The 17,454-nt window shown below is 39.1% G+C and overlaps 1 protein-coding gene across 3 annotated transcripts in view; it reads right to left on the bottom strand.

The window, feature by feature from the left end:
* ube3d (ubiquitin protein ligase E3D) overlaps positions 1-13,515 on the bottom strand; it is an 85,674-nt gene extending 72,159 nt beyond the window's left edge. The window contains exons 1-3 of one of the 3 annotated variants that reach the window (XM_031902405.1): positions 13,318-13,515; positions 11,467-11,657; positions 7,664-7,754 (exon numbers count right to left, since the gene is read on the bottom strand). In XM_031902405.1, coding sequence (XP_031758265.1) covers positions 7,664-7,754; positions 11,467-11,657; positions 13,318-13,382 — 347 coding nt within the window. In that variant the 5' untranslated portion in view covers positions 13,383-13,515. The remainder of the gene's footprint in view (positions 1-7,663; positions 7,755-11,466; positions 11,658-13,317) is intronic. The other 2 variants (XM_031902404.1, XM_002938455.5) reach the window with 2 other exon arrangements.
* Between the last annotated feature and the right edge of the window lie 3,939 nt (positions 13,516-17,454).

Here is a 17,454-nt window from a genome sequence, read left to right as displayed (position 1 = left end):
GATCTGAACATTTGTAAATCTATCCATAAATGTACTGTTACTTTACACTTGTAAATATTACATGCTTTAGAAGCTGTAACTCTGTTCATATATAATCACTAATAATAGTCAGCTCAATAATTAAAATAACATTTATATTGCATTTTAATGCAGATATATTTTTCCAGGTTTACCAAAAATTTTAAAACAATTTTAAAGTGTTGCCACCAAGAATTTTAATTACCCTTACTGTGAAGTACTTGGCCAAATATTGAAGAATTACAGTAGCATGGAAGTGAGGGCAGGCAGGTCAGGACCAGCAGGTTTAGCTGCCCAAGGAGTGCAGATTATATGAAAAAAAAATACAAAAAGGCACTTAAAGGCAAAAAACACAAGAAGAGAAGAATAATTATCAGACTTTCCCATGACCTGACAGACTTCCTTGACTACTGCATCTCAAAAGGATAGGCAAGTTAATAGGTATCCATTATTTGTGCCTGCAATCATTAGCTATGCCTCATATCATGAAAGATGATATGAATGCCCTTTTTTCAATTTGTGATTCAAGTTTTCCCCTGCAAAGTAGCAAGGTTACATTACTGCAAATAGTCCAATGGACACAGATAATCGCAGCATGCCTACTGCTTTGATCTAGTTAGCTATATGCTGTTATCAGGATAACTGCTCCACAAGGAGCAAAACTGTGAGTCATACACCAGCAGATGCACTGACAAAGATGTTTACCTACACATGCCTGTAGCAATATGTCAAAATATTAATAGTAAGCACTGGGTTGGAGTTATTAAGGCTGAGATCATTTCAAAATATAATGCTGACAAGTTGTTTTTTTGGGTTTTTTTTTTGCAAAATCATTAATTTTAGATTCTTTTGAAAGGCATCAGAGACTACATAAGCCATCACATCTTTGAAATCAGCACTGGATAACTTACTTTGTAATATGCATATTACAGTACTGGCAAAGCAAATATACCAATAAACCATTTTGCTAAAAGTTACTTATATAGACTTGCAGGGTAAGAATTTAATCAGATAATACATACTTACTTGCAATTGTTAAAGTCTAGTGGAAAATGCTAGGTCTATTAGGTAGCGCTGGAGTTTACTTCTATGGCTTTACAGATTCAGTATGCTAATAGAACAAATTATTTTCATTCAGAAGGTACCACTAAATAAGACTGGTTTCTTCTGGAAGTCATTTGAAGCTCTTTCAGTTAGTTATAGAGCAAGATGACTTTCAGTATTTACTAGCTTTGCAAATCCCAATATTCCAATACTGTTCCAAAGCATAGTTATAATGCAGTGAGTCCAGTTATTCTGCTGCATCTAGCTAAATGTAGATATTTCTTCAATACAAACAGGTCCTAGTTACTGATTTGTTTGAGAGACTCTTTGTGGGCTCAGGCTATGACAAATAAGCAGGTAAATGTGATTCTGAATTCAGCCAAATTATTAAACAATTTGCAAGAAGTGGATCCATATTATATGTTTAGTCAAACCAAATCCAACCCATTGGAATGCAAATGAAGGCAACACATTTTCTTGCAGATAATGCAGTTTTCTGAACTCCCAAAATATAAATAAATTAGATAAAAGATCTTGATAAAGGTCCTGGGTGAGGACCGAAACATTTGATTAAACTTTCCTGGAGTGCATCAGTATTTTTTACATATTTACATTGTTTTTCTGATTTGCAGGTTGTAATCCCTATAAGTGTGTGCCTCAGCCTTTTTCTATATTATATATATATATATATATATATATATATGTATAGTGTATATATATATATATATATATACATACACATAAATATATATATATAAATAAATATAGAAAAAGGCTGAGGCACATTATATATATATATATATATATATATATATATATATATATATATATATATATAGTCTAAAGAGAAGAAGCCGGCACTCACTTTGAGAAAGGCTGTGGAGTCAGCCGAAACGTTAGTTTGACACAATAAATTTTTCTTTATTTTTCACTAAGACCTGTGAGTGCGGCATCCTTTATCTTTTATATATATATATATATATATATATATATATATATATATATATGATAAGGGGAAGGCCCTCTCCCATAGAGTTGATTTTAATCAAATAATTAAAATCCCCCCCACTGGGTTTATTTCATATATTTGTAGACCTGAAGTATGGTGATCCAAATTATGGAAAGATCCCTTATCTGGAAAAACACAGGTCCTGAGCATTCTGGATAACAGGTCCCATACCTGTATTTTTTACACAGGCATACCTGGCTCTACAGGTTTAAAGGAAACTAATAGTCTGTCTCTTTTTGCAGGGGCCATTTCCCCTGCCCACTTAGGCTCATAGTTTAAGCAACCCCTTTATCATCTTGTTTCATTGTAAAGTGATGGATACTTGAAATCTAACTTGCTTTCCAGAGAATCTTTACACCTTCCACTACATAAAGGAGAGGGACTTCAGAATTCAAGACTTCACAATGAAACAAGGTGATGGGAGATTTAATTACATTGTTAAGTAGAGCCTGGGAAGGGGTTACCTCATCTGTGAAATCAGGTATGTCTGCGTAAAAAATAAATACATAAATGTTTATACATCTTTTGGGAAGTTCAGATAGTGTCTATGCGCCTATTTTTATTTTTTTACATAAGCCCAACTGAAAGAGCCTAAGATATTTACGCTAAATGTTTAGAGTGGGCTGAGGGCAACCATCAAGAGATATCAGGGTTTATTTATGTCTGCTACTGCAGTTGCACTTGCACAGATTTCCCTGCAGTCAGTTGTGCGTAAAACCCCAATCATTAGTACTTGCATCATCATGAAATAACAAACAATAAAACAACTAAAAATAACATTAACATAATAAAACTACAATGAAATAAAATTTTCACACACACAAACAAAAATTGCTATATTTCATCGAAGGAGATTAACATTATTAAAACTGCAGAGTGTTAAAAGAAAATCAGGGTTTAGGACTCTATAATCTAAAGGGGAAGGGGAGTTAGACAAAATGTTAGTGGGGTAACTAAAATATCAGCACCCCCTTGAGAGAAGGAAGTCATACAGAGATAGAGCATGTCAATAATGTAAAGTAAAGCAATCTTAATATTTTTACACCAAACCCTATAAATCTTTAAGCAATATGTGGAGCTCACCTACTTGAACAATGACTCAACAAATTATAGTTTGGTCAGGGATACCCAATTAAAGGGATACTGTCATGATTTTTATGGTATACTTTTTATTTCTAAATTACACTGTTTACATAGCAAATAATTCAATCTACTATTTAAACTGTTATTCTTCAACCAACAAATGTATTTTTTTAGTTGTAATTTTGGTGTGTAGGCAACCATCTCAGTGCATCGTGCCTGAGTCTGAGCTTTCAGAAGGAGCCAGCACATAACTACTTTCATATAATCTATTGTTTCTCGTACTCCATGTAGCTGAAGGAGTCTAGTTACATGGAGTCCCAATTTCAAAATTAAATATAAAAACATCTGTTAGCTCTTTTAAAATAATAATTTTAATGCGGGATTCTGCTGCAAAAGCTCAATTAACTGTGTTTTTTTTAAAAAAACACGTTTTCCCATGACAGCATTCGTTTAAGGTCACTAAAACTGCTCTACAGCATGGCTTGGTCACATCAGCTGCTGCGCACCCATAGTGCGCCTTTTCCCTAGACTATCTATGCTTTATGTGCAACAAGTTGAAATTATTTAGCAGTACAACAAATATCATTCCATACTAACAAAACAAACTAAATATTCAGGTCATCTCTATAGGTCATAAACAAAATAAAATGGAACTTGGGCAATGCAGAATCAGTCACTAAAAATGCTTATTAATCAGTGGTACAAGCATATTATACCATAATAGCCCTAACAACTTTGCTAGCTTTTATATTACAATGTTTAAAGGAATATTTTCATGGGAAAACATGTTTTTTTCAAAAAGCATCAGTTAATAATTCTGCACAGAAATCCATTTTTTAAAAGAGCAAACAGATGTTTTTATATTTAATTTTTAAATTTAACATGAGGCTAGCCATTGCCTAAAGTTTCCAGGTGGCCATAGCCATGTGACCAGTGCTGTAATGAAGTTTAGTCACTCTTTACTGCTGCGCTGCAAGTTGGAGTCACATCACCCCCCTCATTAGGGGAACCATATAAAGTGCAATTTTGCTAAATTAGTCAAATTTAAAAACAATACATGACTATGCACAGTTTCCTATGTCCATGGTCCCAAAGTTTCCCATATTATTAACCCATTGATTCCTATTCATACAATTTTACCTTGCTTAAATATAATACATTCATATAGATTATATGACATTTATAGTATCTATACCCGGGTCAATATAATACAGTAATACATCTTAATAGGTATTATTTTTCTGTCAAAAAACAGTTCAATTGCAACGTGGTGTTCAGTCCCCTCGTTGCAACACATCCCAGCTTGTGAATCCAGAAGGCCTCCTTTTGCAATAACAGTCGATTGATATCTCCCCCTCTCCTTGGGATTTTTACACAGTCTATTGGCATACATTTAAAAGAAGAAATGTATGCCAATAGACTGTGTAAAAATTTATAGTGTTTGGCCATTTCTCTACGATAAGTTATATCGTTAGAATACCCACGTCAGTATGCACCATTTATAACATAGAGAGATGTTTATTAATATTGTGTCTCTCATTGCATGGCAACCCACTCCCTGCAGCTTTTTTTGTCTTCCTGCCGGCACCACCAAAATCACCTTGCCGCCGCTGCCCTCCAACATACAACCAAACTAACCCCAAACTCACGTAATTCAAAGGCTTCGGCCCCTGTTGGACCTTCAACAAGACAGCAACTGCTGCCCACTGAAGAAAAAAGAAATGGAAGGTGCAGAAGTGACTAAATGCTGAGTGCAAGGGTACAGAGACAGGTCAGGGAAAGGGAATGATAACAGGGAATAGGAGAAAGCGGAGGTGAGGTGGGGGAAGACAGTGCAAGGGAAGAAAATGGAGAAGGGGTGTAGAAGAAAGCAGAAACAGGACACAACAAGCAAACTGGGACAGGGTAGACAAGGTATGTGGACACATGAAGGCAGTGGAGGGGAACAGAGATGGGAAAATAATTCCGCAAATCAGAGCATGCTGCCACATGTACCCCTGGGGCCCCCTCCACCCACACCTGTGGGGCTACACCAGGGCTTGCCCGACGCCCGACCCCCCCACCAGCACGTAACATGTAAATGTAGGAACAAGTGAATGCACATGAGGAGTGGTAACTGAGGATTCCAACTGAACCCCCCCCCCCTCACAGCAGCGGTAGATTATAATGAATAATGTACCCCTACTAAATTTTATAAAGATATTATGTCACCTCAGAGTTACATGACCTGTATAAAAGCACTCGTGGCCTTGTGCTTTTATCTGGTCATATACCTCCTCCATGACTTATAATATCTTTATAAACTACAGTAGGGGGTACATTATCCACTATAAACACACAGTATGCAATTGTAAATATTGGTACATTGACTTCTATGAAAATAACTCCAGATCCTAAATACATTGTACAGTGACGGGCAGAAGTAGTGGCTCCCAAATTACAATAAAAATAGCGAGAGACGTTGGGTAAAAAAATATACTTTTGTTGGTTCAAGAATAAAATTTTAAATTGTAGAGTGAATCATTTGCAATGTTAACAGTGTATGGGATCCCTTATCCGGAAACCTGTCATCCAGAAAGTTGTGAATTATAGACTACATTATAAGCAAATAATTCTAATTTTCAAAAATTATTTCCTTTTTCTCTGTAATAATAAAACAGTACCTTGTATTTGATCACAACTAAGATATAGTTAATCCTTATTGGAGGCAAAACAATCTTATTGGGTTTATTTAATATTTAAATGTTTTTTAGCAGACTTAAGTTATGGATATCCAAATTACGGAAAGATCCCTTATCCGGAAAACCCCAGGTCCCGAGCATTCTGGATAACAGGTCCCATACCCCATCCCATAAAGTACACCATAAAAATCATGACAAAATCCTTTTAAAGGAAATCTACAGTACTTTAGTACTGTAGAATGTATGTTACTTTCACATCATAAAGAATCACATCACGGTCCGGAACTAGACACCCTGTATCTGTATCTGACTGGTAACTATGAATCCCAGCACCATCAGATACTGCTGTTGGTGAATGCTGAGTATCGTAGTTCAGCATGAGGTGCAAAGCTGTAGGGTACTGATTAATGCACTATACAGAAGGCCCTCTATTTAGCAGGAAGGCATGCTGCGGTTATTATTAATAAACACTTCTCGTTATGTACAGCAGTAGAAGTGCTGCCTCTTCACTCTTTTCCTCTCATATATCAGGCAGGCACAACATCTGTCAGTACTGTACAGTTACTGAAACGTCCTTAATCAAAACAAAACCTCCAGTGTAACAAACAACACCACATTGCTTCTGAAATGGCAATGAAGTGATGATTCAATTACTCCCACACTGGCCATAAATCAACATATCTGAAGAAGTTTTACAAACTGCATTATGTTAAATTATCAGCTCAAGCAGCAGAACTGACACAGAGAGAAAATGTACTTGTTGGGTCCCTGCTCGCTGGGCAATCCATTCTCTCCACTCATTGGCCTTAAAACATGCCTACAGCTGTTAACTATTTCTAGCAAAGAACTACAACTGGCACTTACATGCAGCTCAAGATTTGGATACGATTTTTGAGTTAACCTGCACACTCTTGTATTCTTAACTAGTTCTGCATTCCAGTTACAATTTCTATACTGTGTTCTATATAAATTATCAGAGATGCTTTGCTTAAAAGTTGCTTGTTAATCCATGAATTTGTTCCAGTTAGTTTGATGGAACCTGGCCACTGGAGGCCACTATTAAAGTCTATAGTTGAGGTTACTTTACCAGATCAATCATGGGCACTCCTACTGGAACTAAATTATTGAACTTGTGCTTTATATAAATGCAGATGAAACATAATTTTTAATAGTGTGTGGTCTTGTGAACAAACATGTGTTACATGATGGAAATTCAAGGAATTTACCAAGGGAAAAAATAATCCCAAATTCATTGTGGTCATGTAGTTTGAACAATAAACCTCCAATTGTCTTTTCATTCTGAGGAGTATGCAACAGCTAAAGCTCATGGAATGCATAACTTTTGATCTTGTGATAACTGCAAATATTTCTCTTGCTTTGGCCATCAAGCAGTCGCTAGCTGTTGCTGAATTCTAATTTCCATTATTCACAATTTACCAGTAAATGTAGGTTGCAATCCCTGAGAACTCAGAGCAGATACACGGCTCGTCCCATGGTGCTTTTTAGCTAAATCCATCTACCTTTATAGGCTATATGGCTTAGCTGGAGTCATGCAAGTCATAGAATCCTACTTGTGCTGCTATGCTATAATATTATTTTCTTCCTTTTTGTATTTCTGGTCTGTGAAAAAGGCTGCATTTATAGTTGGCACCACATAAATCAAAATTTGACACAGCGACATTTTGAGCCCTGCTGTAAAGCTGGAGCCTTCACACACTGAGGAGCATCAGACAGTTGGAGGCATGTAACGTTTTGTATCACAGCATGCTCAATTTTAGCAGGGATCTTGAACATTATATTTTGTGAATAGTACATTACAATGTCTTACTGTTTTCTGATTATGAGCTCTCCACATGACTGACAGTAAAAAGTGTAGCTTTTCTGAGTCTTCAGGATTTCCTTCAGCAACAGAGGCATGTCTAGAAAACAATTACAAAACAGCAATCAGCATTAACAGAGGTTGTGTGCAAAGGCTTTCATATAATTAAACACTTTTTATTATGGCACATTTCCAATGACTGGTATAGAATACATTAGGAATGCCCTCTATTGTGGATTGGCTGTGTGGATTATCAGGTGCCAGTCACTTAATCAGCAACATGGGATTCTACTGAGAACAGTAAGGAAAAATCAGACCTAAAAGTATATCCTTCATTTTAGCACAAGCATTGCAAATTTCCACAGGCAAATGCATCAGCAGCCAGAACACACCATAGGATTTTTTTCAACTTGTGTATTAACTTTATTCTAAAATATTTCTATTTTATACCTTGATACTGGAACACCAGCCAGAGATGGCACTATAGTTGGAGACATATATGGCATGTTTGGTTGCATAAGCAAAACGTGATAATACATTAGACAGAGTGCAGGCTACAGTGCAGCCTAAACCATAACACTTTGTGTAACTTACCACCACAATAACTCCAAATTCCTCCAGCCATATTACTATAGAAAGTAGACAGACTGGCTCATCATGGTTCATGCACTATACTAGCTGAATGCAGCAAAATGTATGGTGTATACCGTAACAGGGGCAAAGCATAGAAAAGGCCAGTAAGTTTTACTTTGGGTCTAAAATGATATAACAAGTGTAAAGGGCCAAAGGGATTCATATGAATTTCAGCTAAAATATTGTCAGATGCAGCTGATCAATAGCACCTTTCTCTCAGTGATGCTCATTAGAAGAACTGTTGGTTGGTAAAATGATTGATTTTCCTAGTTCTTCCGAAGCAGCGTGCATTTCAGTGGATAGAGGAAAAAATTTTCATCAGGTAAAGAAACAGTGCCCTCTGCCGGTCCAAGTACATAACACAAAAAAAAGTTCTAGTTAAAGTACTTGGACTGTTATATTTTTGTTGGATGTCTGTGGTGTTAATAATGATGTATGCAAAACAACATGACTAGTAGAACCAAAATTCCAGAATGCAGTGTGACTGACTAAATCATAACACACTGGACCACACATATTTGTGATTTGGGGACTACAACAGAATGATGCAAAACAGCAGTGTACTTATTTGACAACTTTACATTAACAGAATATAATAAAGAAAAAGAGATATAAATTCACAAATTGACTTCATAAAGAAGTGTGAAAACCCCTTGTACTGAAACATGGGATTTAGCATTAGTTAAAACAATTGTTGCAAGATACCTGGAAATCATTTATCTGTTTTAGTTAACTACTAACTCAATGGTATGTACTACATTTTTTTTTTAAATTTACATTTTTACATTTTCTGTTTGGATTAGTCAATTTAATTAACCTAGATAGAGTGCACAAAGAAGGAAATTACTGACTACATTTTCACTAGTCCCATACTGACAGATTTTAGATATTTAACAGGTACAGGATAAACGCATACAGGGCAGAGCTGTATGATGAATGACATATGACTGCCAGTCATACAAAAATATAGGTCAGCTTATAACAAAAGGCTGCGCCCCTTATTGTTCTACCAGACTAAAATTATGCCATTTTTTTTTTTATAATCTCTTTATCAATTTTTATTTTTACACATTGATTAATAACAGTATTGGTGACATGGGTTAATTATGCCATATTTTAACATCAATCTAGGCTTAGAATTAACCTTATTTTTAGGATCAAAGAATTCGAGAGTGAAGTACTTGCAAGTGAAACTACCTAAAAAGTTATTATGCTAGCCCTTGCAGAGAATTCTTTTAGCTGCAAATGGGTGGATGGTGACTTTAGCAAACAGGCAGATTTCCAACAGTCCAAAATACACATAATTTTATACCATGCACTCTGTCAGGATAAATTATCTCCTGTTCTATGCACAGCTCAGCAGGAAACAATAAGGATATTGCGGGTTACTGCTCTGATTTAAGATGAGAATGCGTTTAAGAAATTGTGACTTAGCCACCAGTGCTGAAAGTTGGTTTTGCCAATAGTAAATAATACAAAAACTTGTTTCATGGCCTTCAGCTGTATCTTACTTGAATTTATTGCATTTGTTTCATTTAAAAAAAAAATTTAACTTATCATTCGGTATGAATGAACTTCTATGCAGGAGCAGGTTAGATCAGAAGCAACTATTGAGTCCTTCTAGAGAGTTAATAATTCAATGCCCTTGTGTTGCTATTAATAATCTGTGAAAGCCATAAAAAGGAGGCAACTAATTAAATGCATCATTATTGATGACCACAGTGCAATGCTTTCCCTATGGCATGTGATCTTAGTAGGACTCAGATACATAAATCCATCATGACACTGTAATAAATGAGGGAAATGCTTTAATTCAGAGGGGAGTTTATCTGATTTCATGTTATGTATAAAAAAGGATTTTTTATGCAGTGGACATCACTAAAAAATAACTCCAAATTATTATCCATCATGTTAGTTGAGCAAAATAAATTTTACTTACCCAATATAAACAATATAAATCTTGTTTCCTTTAGTCTTGGAATTACTCAATCACAGCAAGCAGACAGCTGCCATTTTGTGGACACAGTTAGTAAAGCTAGATGTGCAGTGATATCTAGGTAGTGCTGAATGGAAAGCCAAAGTTATTGTCTACCCCGCCTCTATGCCTAAGGCATATACTGTACATAGTTACATAGTTAAGCTGGGTTAAAAAAAGACCAGAATCCATCAAGTTCAACCCTTCCAAGGGAACCCAGCACACACAACCCTATACTGACCTATCTATACACTCCTAAACTATATATACCAACATCAATACCAACTGTAGATTTTAGTATCACAATAGCCTTGGATATTTTGCTTGTTCAAGAAATCATCCAAGCCCCATTTAAAGGCATTAACAGAATCTGCCATCACAACATGACGAGGAAGGGCATTCCACAACCTCACTGCCCTCACCGTGAAAAACCAGCTACGCTTCTTCAAATGAAAGTTCCTTTCCTTTAATCTAAAGGGATGGCCTCTGGTGCACTGATGGGAAAAAACAACATTCTCTATCTGCCCCTCTAATGTACTTGTACAGAATAATCATGTTCCCTCGCAAGCACCTTTTCTCCAGAGAAAACAACCTCAAACTTGACAGTCTAACCTAATTGTTTAAATCCTCCATCCCCTTTACCAGTTTAGTTGCACATCTCTGCACTGGCAAATGCAACAGGGACTGCTATAAGATGCCATGGACAGTTATTATTTATTGGCCCTGTTGGGGGATTATCAGGTCTCTGTGTACTTGAAATACTAGGGCCTATTTTAAATCCCAGTCTAGACCTGTATGAAAGCTTAATGGCATATATTATTCTGGGAGCCCTATTGTCTAGTGTGGCAACTATTGCTCTTTTTTCAATTGATGGGGCAATTAATGATGAGGGGATGCAAGGGGAATTACAAAAGAGAGAAAAACATATGGTTAAGTGGTAAAATAGTTTTTTTTTAGTCATATTCCTTTTCAACAGCTCATTTTGTGCCTTTACTTTAAAACAGAATAATACAACTCCAATGGTCAGCACAGAAAAAACTAGCCCATCTGTAGTCAAATTGACCTATTCCAGACAAGGGTTTCAATTACTTCAGATACTGACATTTTAATAGAGCATTGAAGGAGACTATTTTGGTAACATAATACAATGCTAAGGAAAATACACACTATTTTTAGAACAACTGTTCACCCATTCTGCCACTACCTGTATCGTTGGCAGCTTCCACCTTCAGCCGCATGTGTAATCCTTCTCCTGCAATCTGCTGCACTAAACGGCAAGATGAAGGAAGCAGCTTTACTTCTGCAGGAATACAGAACCTCTCGCATTGCTCAGAAGTTTGGATCTGTAAATATGACGGGCCTAGAGACACATCTACCGGAAAGCCATCTAAGCCGCTGATGTAAAAAAAAAAGACATTTATTTACCTCTAATAGCAGAATTTAAGGTCATTCATTTCATTTAGGTCATCTCGTAAACATAAAATCCAGGATATCTAGCAACCTATGGTTGGCTTCCCCAATAGTTGCACCCCTGCCATGAGCCCTCCCCAAAGTTGATAAGTTTTTTGGAAATGGCAATGTTTGACCTTTACCGATGATGACAGTAATTTTTCCAAAACTTTCTAGAACAGTAAATTAAGTAAATAGTAACTGTGTTGCATCCATACTCATAGAGGTAAATGGAAATGCAACTCAAATTGGACCAATGAGACCAAAGTAAGTGGTAACTTCTTCTGGTATCCTATGTAGTTGGCTGGGGAAGAATACACTATATGCCAAATATTTTACCTTTGCTACTTTCAATACAAGACTGAAAGCAGCTAAAATTGGGGGTTCAATCAGCCTCATTAACTAGTGTCCCACAGTAGTAACCAACAGGATTCCCTTATGTTGAGAGGTGCATTTACAAGTAATTTACAATGAGCTCATTGGTACTGACACAAGTTGTAAGGACAACTTAGGGGTACAAGTCCCTTTGTAAATGGCATCAATGTAAACTCAATTGAGTTCACAGTGATGCCATTTACAAAGGGACTTGTACCCCTAAGTTGTACTTACAACTTGTGTCAATGAGCGCATGCCTGCATTTTATAACTTCAATGTGCTTTGATTATAATAAATGAGGCTAAACAACTCCTTTAGAAGTCTGTGCTTATTTACAGTTATTCTGGTCTACCCTGACATCCCAGCTGCAGCCATTTACAGTTTTAGCATCTCCATCATGCAGTGTCTGACTAGGACTCCAGGGGCCCACAAGAAAACCTGAGACCCTACGCCCACTCTCCAAACTCGCTTTCCTCCTTTCCTCACTTGACCTCTTTATTTTGCTAGTCTCTTTTATGTACATGCTAGCATCTACCCTTCCATCTAGTTCTCCTCTTTCTTCCCATTCAGAAATAGCAAATGACCAAAATGGTAGTAGTAGGCCAAATGGTCAGGAACAGGAGGGCCCACGGACCCCTGGGCCCAGTGGGAGTTTTCCTGGTATCCTGGTGGGCCAGTCTGACACTGCCATTATGCTGTGGTCAACAGGGAAAACAATACACATGCCATACTCCACATTCACATTGGAAAAGTCTGATTTTAGGTCAGACTAGATGAACAGTCATAGCCACATAGAGGTGTATATATGCATGTCTAATATAGGAAGGGAATAATACAACACAGCAGTTGTGGGGCTGCACGTATTTTAAGACACAATGCACTTAATTTAAAGTATGACATGGGTCCTTTAAAATCTAGTGTTAGTCATTATAAAAAATATCCTCTAGGGGGCGCCATGCTGACATAACGCTAGCGGGCAAGCCGAGTGGCTGTACATTTTGCAGGGGCTCGCTGCAGTCCGTTTCGGCAGAAAGCTGTGAGGGGGAGATTGCGATAGGAGGCGGCGACAACTGGTCTATCACTTTGCTGCTTTCCAATGCTCACGGGCTGACATGTTACTTGGCTGCAATAACATTAGCCAAAGCTCAGTGTTGGAAGTCGTTCTACTTAATGTAGCGTTATATTAAGGTTAAACTTAAAAAAAAAGAAACGCTGTAAAAATAGTGTTTACCCCAAAATGAGACTAGCGGTCTGCATATGTTTCCTAATTTCCAGGCGAACAACGATATCCTCCATAGCTACGTTTCAGCGCGTTGGGTATCTGTCACCCTGCGAGTTTCTGCCTGTGCCGCTCACATGGGAGGAAGTGCTCCCTGAGCCTGAACAGCAGCGTCTGTCTGCAGCGCCATCTGCCGGCCGGGCCGCACAGAGTATAGTGTACAACTGCTAACAGTTGTGGAAGACTTGTAAAAATAACTATTTCAGAAAGGTATTTTTATTCTTTAGCTAAATGAAGATTTATTTTTATACTTTGCTCTTGTAACTTTTTTTTAATAAAATGAAATGTAAATATAGCCTCTTCTTTCCATGTACTTAAAGGAAAGTAGCTATCTACTCCTGGATGAACCAGCACCACCTGAGACTCAAACCATTTTCTAATGGACAGAAGATGGCACCTAGGTACTCTGCTGCACTGCTCTGCTTTTTTAGCTCAGGCCACTTTTCAATGTACTGTAATAGGCAGTGTGAGAAGGGAGAGTGAAGGGGGGAGATGGAGGGCAGTTAAAGGAGAAGGAAAGGCTAAGTCACTTGGGGGTGCCAAAATGTTAGGCACCCCCAAGTGACTTAGAGCGCCTACCTTGTACCCCGGGCTGGTGCCCCTGTACGGAGGGAACAGCACCAGCCCGGGGCACCTGTAGACACCGCTTCCTCCTTCCTTTGCGCGCTGCCAGCGAAATCCGCCGGCCGGCACATGCGCAGTAGAGTGAAAAGCCGACTTTAATGTTTAAGTTCGGCTTTTCACTCTACTGCGCATGCGCGCGCAAGCGAGGAGGAAGGAGGAAGCGCCGGCAGCTACCCCGGGCTGGTGCTGTTCTCTCCGTACAGGGGCACCAGCCCGGGGTACAAGGTAGGCGTTCTAAGTCACTTGGGGGTGCCTAACATTTTGGCACCCCCAAGTGACTTAGCCTTTCCTTCTCCTTTAAGGGGGGCTGTTGTACCTAGAGGGGTTTAGTTCTTCATTAAGGGCCAACACCCAAACCTTGTGCACATTTTCCCTCCAATTCATGCCTGCATGTTATTCATCTGCTTAGATTGTAAGCTTTACAGGGCAGGATCCCCCTTCCTACTTTGTCTTATACCATGTAATACTTAATCTTTGTGTATTTATATTTATTCATTGTATTAATTATAATATGTGTCCTCCTTGTGTGTGATTTTGTCCATTGTAAGATTGTACAGCGCTGTGTATCTTTGTATACACGCATACATCATATATACACATCAAGCGACAAACTGTAAAATACAAAAATAGTGCTCCCTGGCATTTGGATGTGGCATTTGATCACTCAGGAGGAAGTGGCGAAACGCGTCAGCAGTGAGAGAGGATGTGGAGAGGAGACACTGCAGGTCGCGAACAGGGAAAGAAAAAGGAGCTACCTTATCCATACCAGTGACTCTTGATACATGTATCCTATACTCTGTGAGTGTATTGGGAAGTTTTATTTGTATTAAAGTAATGACGTCTTTACACATATGGCGTATGCATTTATCCCACAGTAAGTGCGCAGAAGAGGAAGGGAAACAGAAAAGTCATGGAATTAACCTAAAGTTCCTAATGTTGGAAATTTACCTAATACTGCCTGAAATTAAGAGGTGGGAAAGCAGAGAGTTGTGAGCTACAAGCGAACCAGTTGGATGCCATATAAACCCAAGGGGGTCTGTAAGTAGATTGGCAATCGGAAAGGGATATCACAACTGGGCACAAAAGGGTGATATAAGTAATAGTTATCACTGGTGGTAAGCACATGGAAGTGCACAGTGTGAAGTAATAACAGTATTATATTTTTTTCTCTTTTTTTCTTTTCCTCATAAGACCTCATCGCTAAGTCTAAAGCAGAAGAGGGCACTTTGGAGTATTTTATTGAACTGTATTTGACCTGGCATTATTATGCAAGTATTCATATACTGCTGGGAGGCGGAAGCTCCAACTCCAGCTGCAAGATTGTGTGAGCTATAGTTAAGAAGGTGCTGTAAAGAGATGGCTTAGCAATGTTTGCTGTACATTTCTTGTATGGTCTATAAGAGCTTGGACTGTGGGTGGGCAGGATGCAGGAGACATTTTAAGAGCCATGTGCTACCTCAGCTCCCACCCCCACCCCGCCCATCAAGATGCCATAGAAGTTAAAGGAGAACTAAATCCTACACCATTCCCAGTCTCCCCTCCATCCTCCTCCACTGCCCCCCAAGCTTCCTCCCCACAAGAGCTATTCTGTTCAGAAGTCTCCTTGTGTGCTAAACTGCTATAAATCTACAGAGTTGTTTTTCTGATCCTTTTTTTTCAGTTGTCAGTACAGATCTTGCAGAAGCATGCAAAGCTAGGGTGGCATCGGACCTAAATACAAACCTCCCCACAAACCTTATAACAGCATGGCTGGCTGATAAATTACCGCAAGAGCTCCCTGACACCTTCTCAAAGGGTTGTCTCCCCGGGCCAAATATTTGACTCCAGACTACAGATGGTGCAGTTACCACAAGACAATGTAAACACTCTGACCATGGATACAAGACAAGCCCTGAGTGTCAACAGGGGATTGGCTCCAGCTTCTGGATACATGGTAGCGGCATTGGAAGCCATACCATCTCAAACAGACTTAGTGAACCTAACAGTCTCCTCACACAAGGGCTGGCCAGGCATCCCAATATGGCAATGCTTTGTTTAACAGCCTGGCACTTAAGACCCAGTTATTAGTCCAGAGAAGAATTCTCACAACTGTACATAAATACTCCTTCAGGCTAGGAAGGCCTCCACAACCAAGGCCTATGATAAGTGGGCAAATGATCTGGACATTTAGCACTTCTTACAGGGCATTCTTAGGGCCTGATTTGTGATCATACACCACCTTGGGACCTCACAATGGTACTCACTGTGCTACAGAAGCCAATTCAAGCCTATCCATTCATGTGACCTCAAATGGTTATCACTTAAGGTGGCCTTTCTCATAGCAATAACATCAGCAAACAGAGTTTCCGAGATGACAGCACTCCATAGGGAACCACGGCTGGTTATTCATCATAATAAGGTATTTCTCTGAACTGTTTTGGGATTCCTGTCAAGTTTCCATATTAATCTGGAGCTAATTCTGCCATCCTTTTGCCCTAATTCAGCCAGCGACAATGAGAAACAACTACACAAGCTGGACATGGTGAGGGCAGTCAAGGTCTATATTAAAGGAAAAGGAAAGGCTAAGTCACTTGGGGGTGCCAAAATGTTAGGCACCCCCAAGTGACTTAGAACGCCTACCTTGTACCCCGGGCTGGTGCCCCTGTACGGAGGGAACAGCACCAGCCCGGGGTAGCTGCCGGCGCTTCCTCCTTCCTCCTCGCTTGCGCGCGCATGCGCAGTAGAGTGAAAAGCCGAACTTAAACATTAAAGTCGGCTTTTCACTCTACTGCGCATGCGCCGGCCGGCGGATTTCGCCGGCAGCGCGCAAAGGAAGGAGGAAGCGGTGTCTACAGGTGCCCCGGGCTGGTGCTGTTCCCTCCGTACAGGGGCACCAGCCCGGGGTACAAGGTAGGCGTTCTAAGTCACTTGGGGGTGCCTAACATTTTGGCACCCCCAAGTGACTTAGCCTTTCCTTCTCCTTTAAAAGCACCATTCCAGGTGACAGCTCACTCCACAAGAGAGAACTTCCTGGGCAATTCAAAATTCAGCTACACCTGAACAGATCTGCAGAGCAGCCTCATGGGCCTCTCCCAACACTTTTATCAAGTTCTAAAAGTTGCATGTGTTAGCTTCTACGCCATGCCGTGGCATAGTGCCTGCCATGTTTCTAGTAGCTATATAGGCTATAGTATACCCCTTTACTGACAGGAGGGGGCGACTGGAGAAAAGAGGATAAACAGTTTGCATCTCACCTGTATTAAATAAGCCCTCAAGAGAAACTGCTAATCATGAATCTCCTTTTCTAAAAAAGATTGGTTAATGGCTGTGGAGTGGCCATATATTTAGTGTTCCTACTGTATTCACCACAATAAGAACATGTAATGTGTTGCAATGCAATATGTCTCTTGTGCTTTAGAGGTTACAGACAGGAAAGTAATAGACACTACTAACACGGAGACGCGCACAGTAAAACCACCAGGGCTC

This window comes from Xenopus tropicalis, chromosome 5 (assembly GCF_000004195.4).
Source record: "Xenopus tropicalis strain Nigerian chromosome 5, UCB_Xtro_10.0, whole genome shotgun sequence".
NCBI lineage: Eukaryota > Metazoa > Chordata > Amphibia > Anura > Pipidae > Xenopus > Xenopus tropicalis.
The sequence above is the reverse complement of the archived record's forward strand: the minus strand, read 5'-3'. Positions and strand labels throughout refer to the sequence as shown.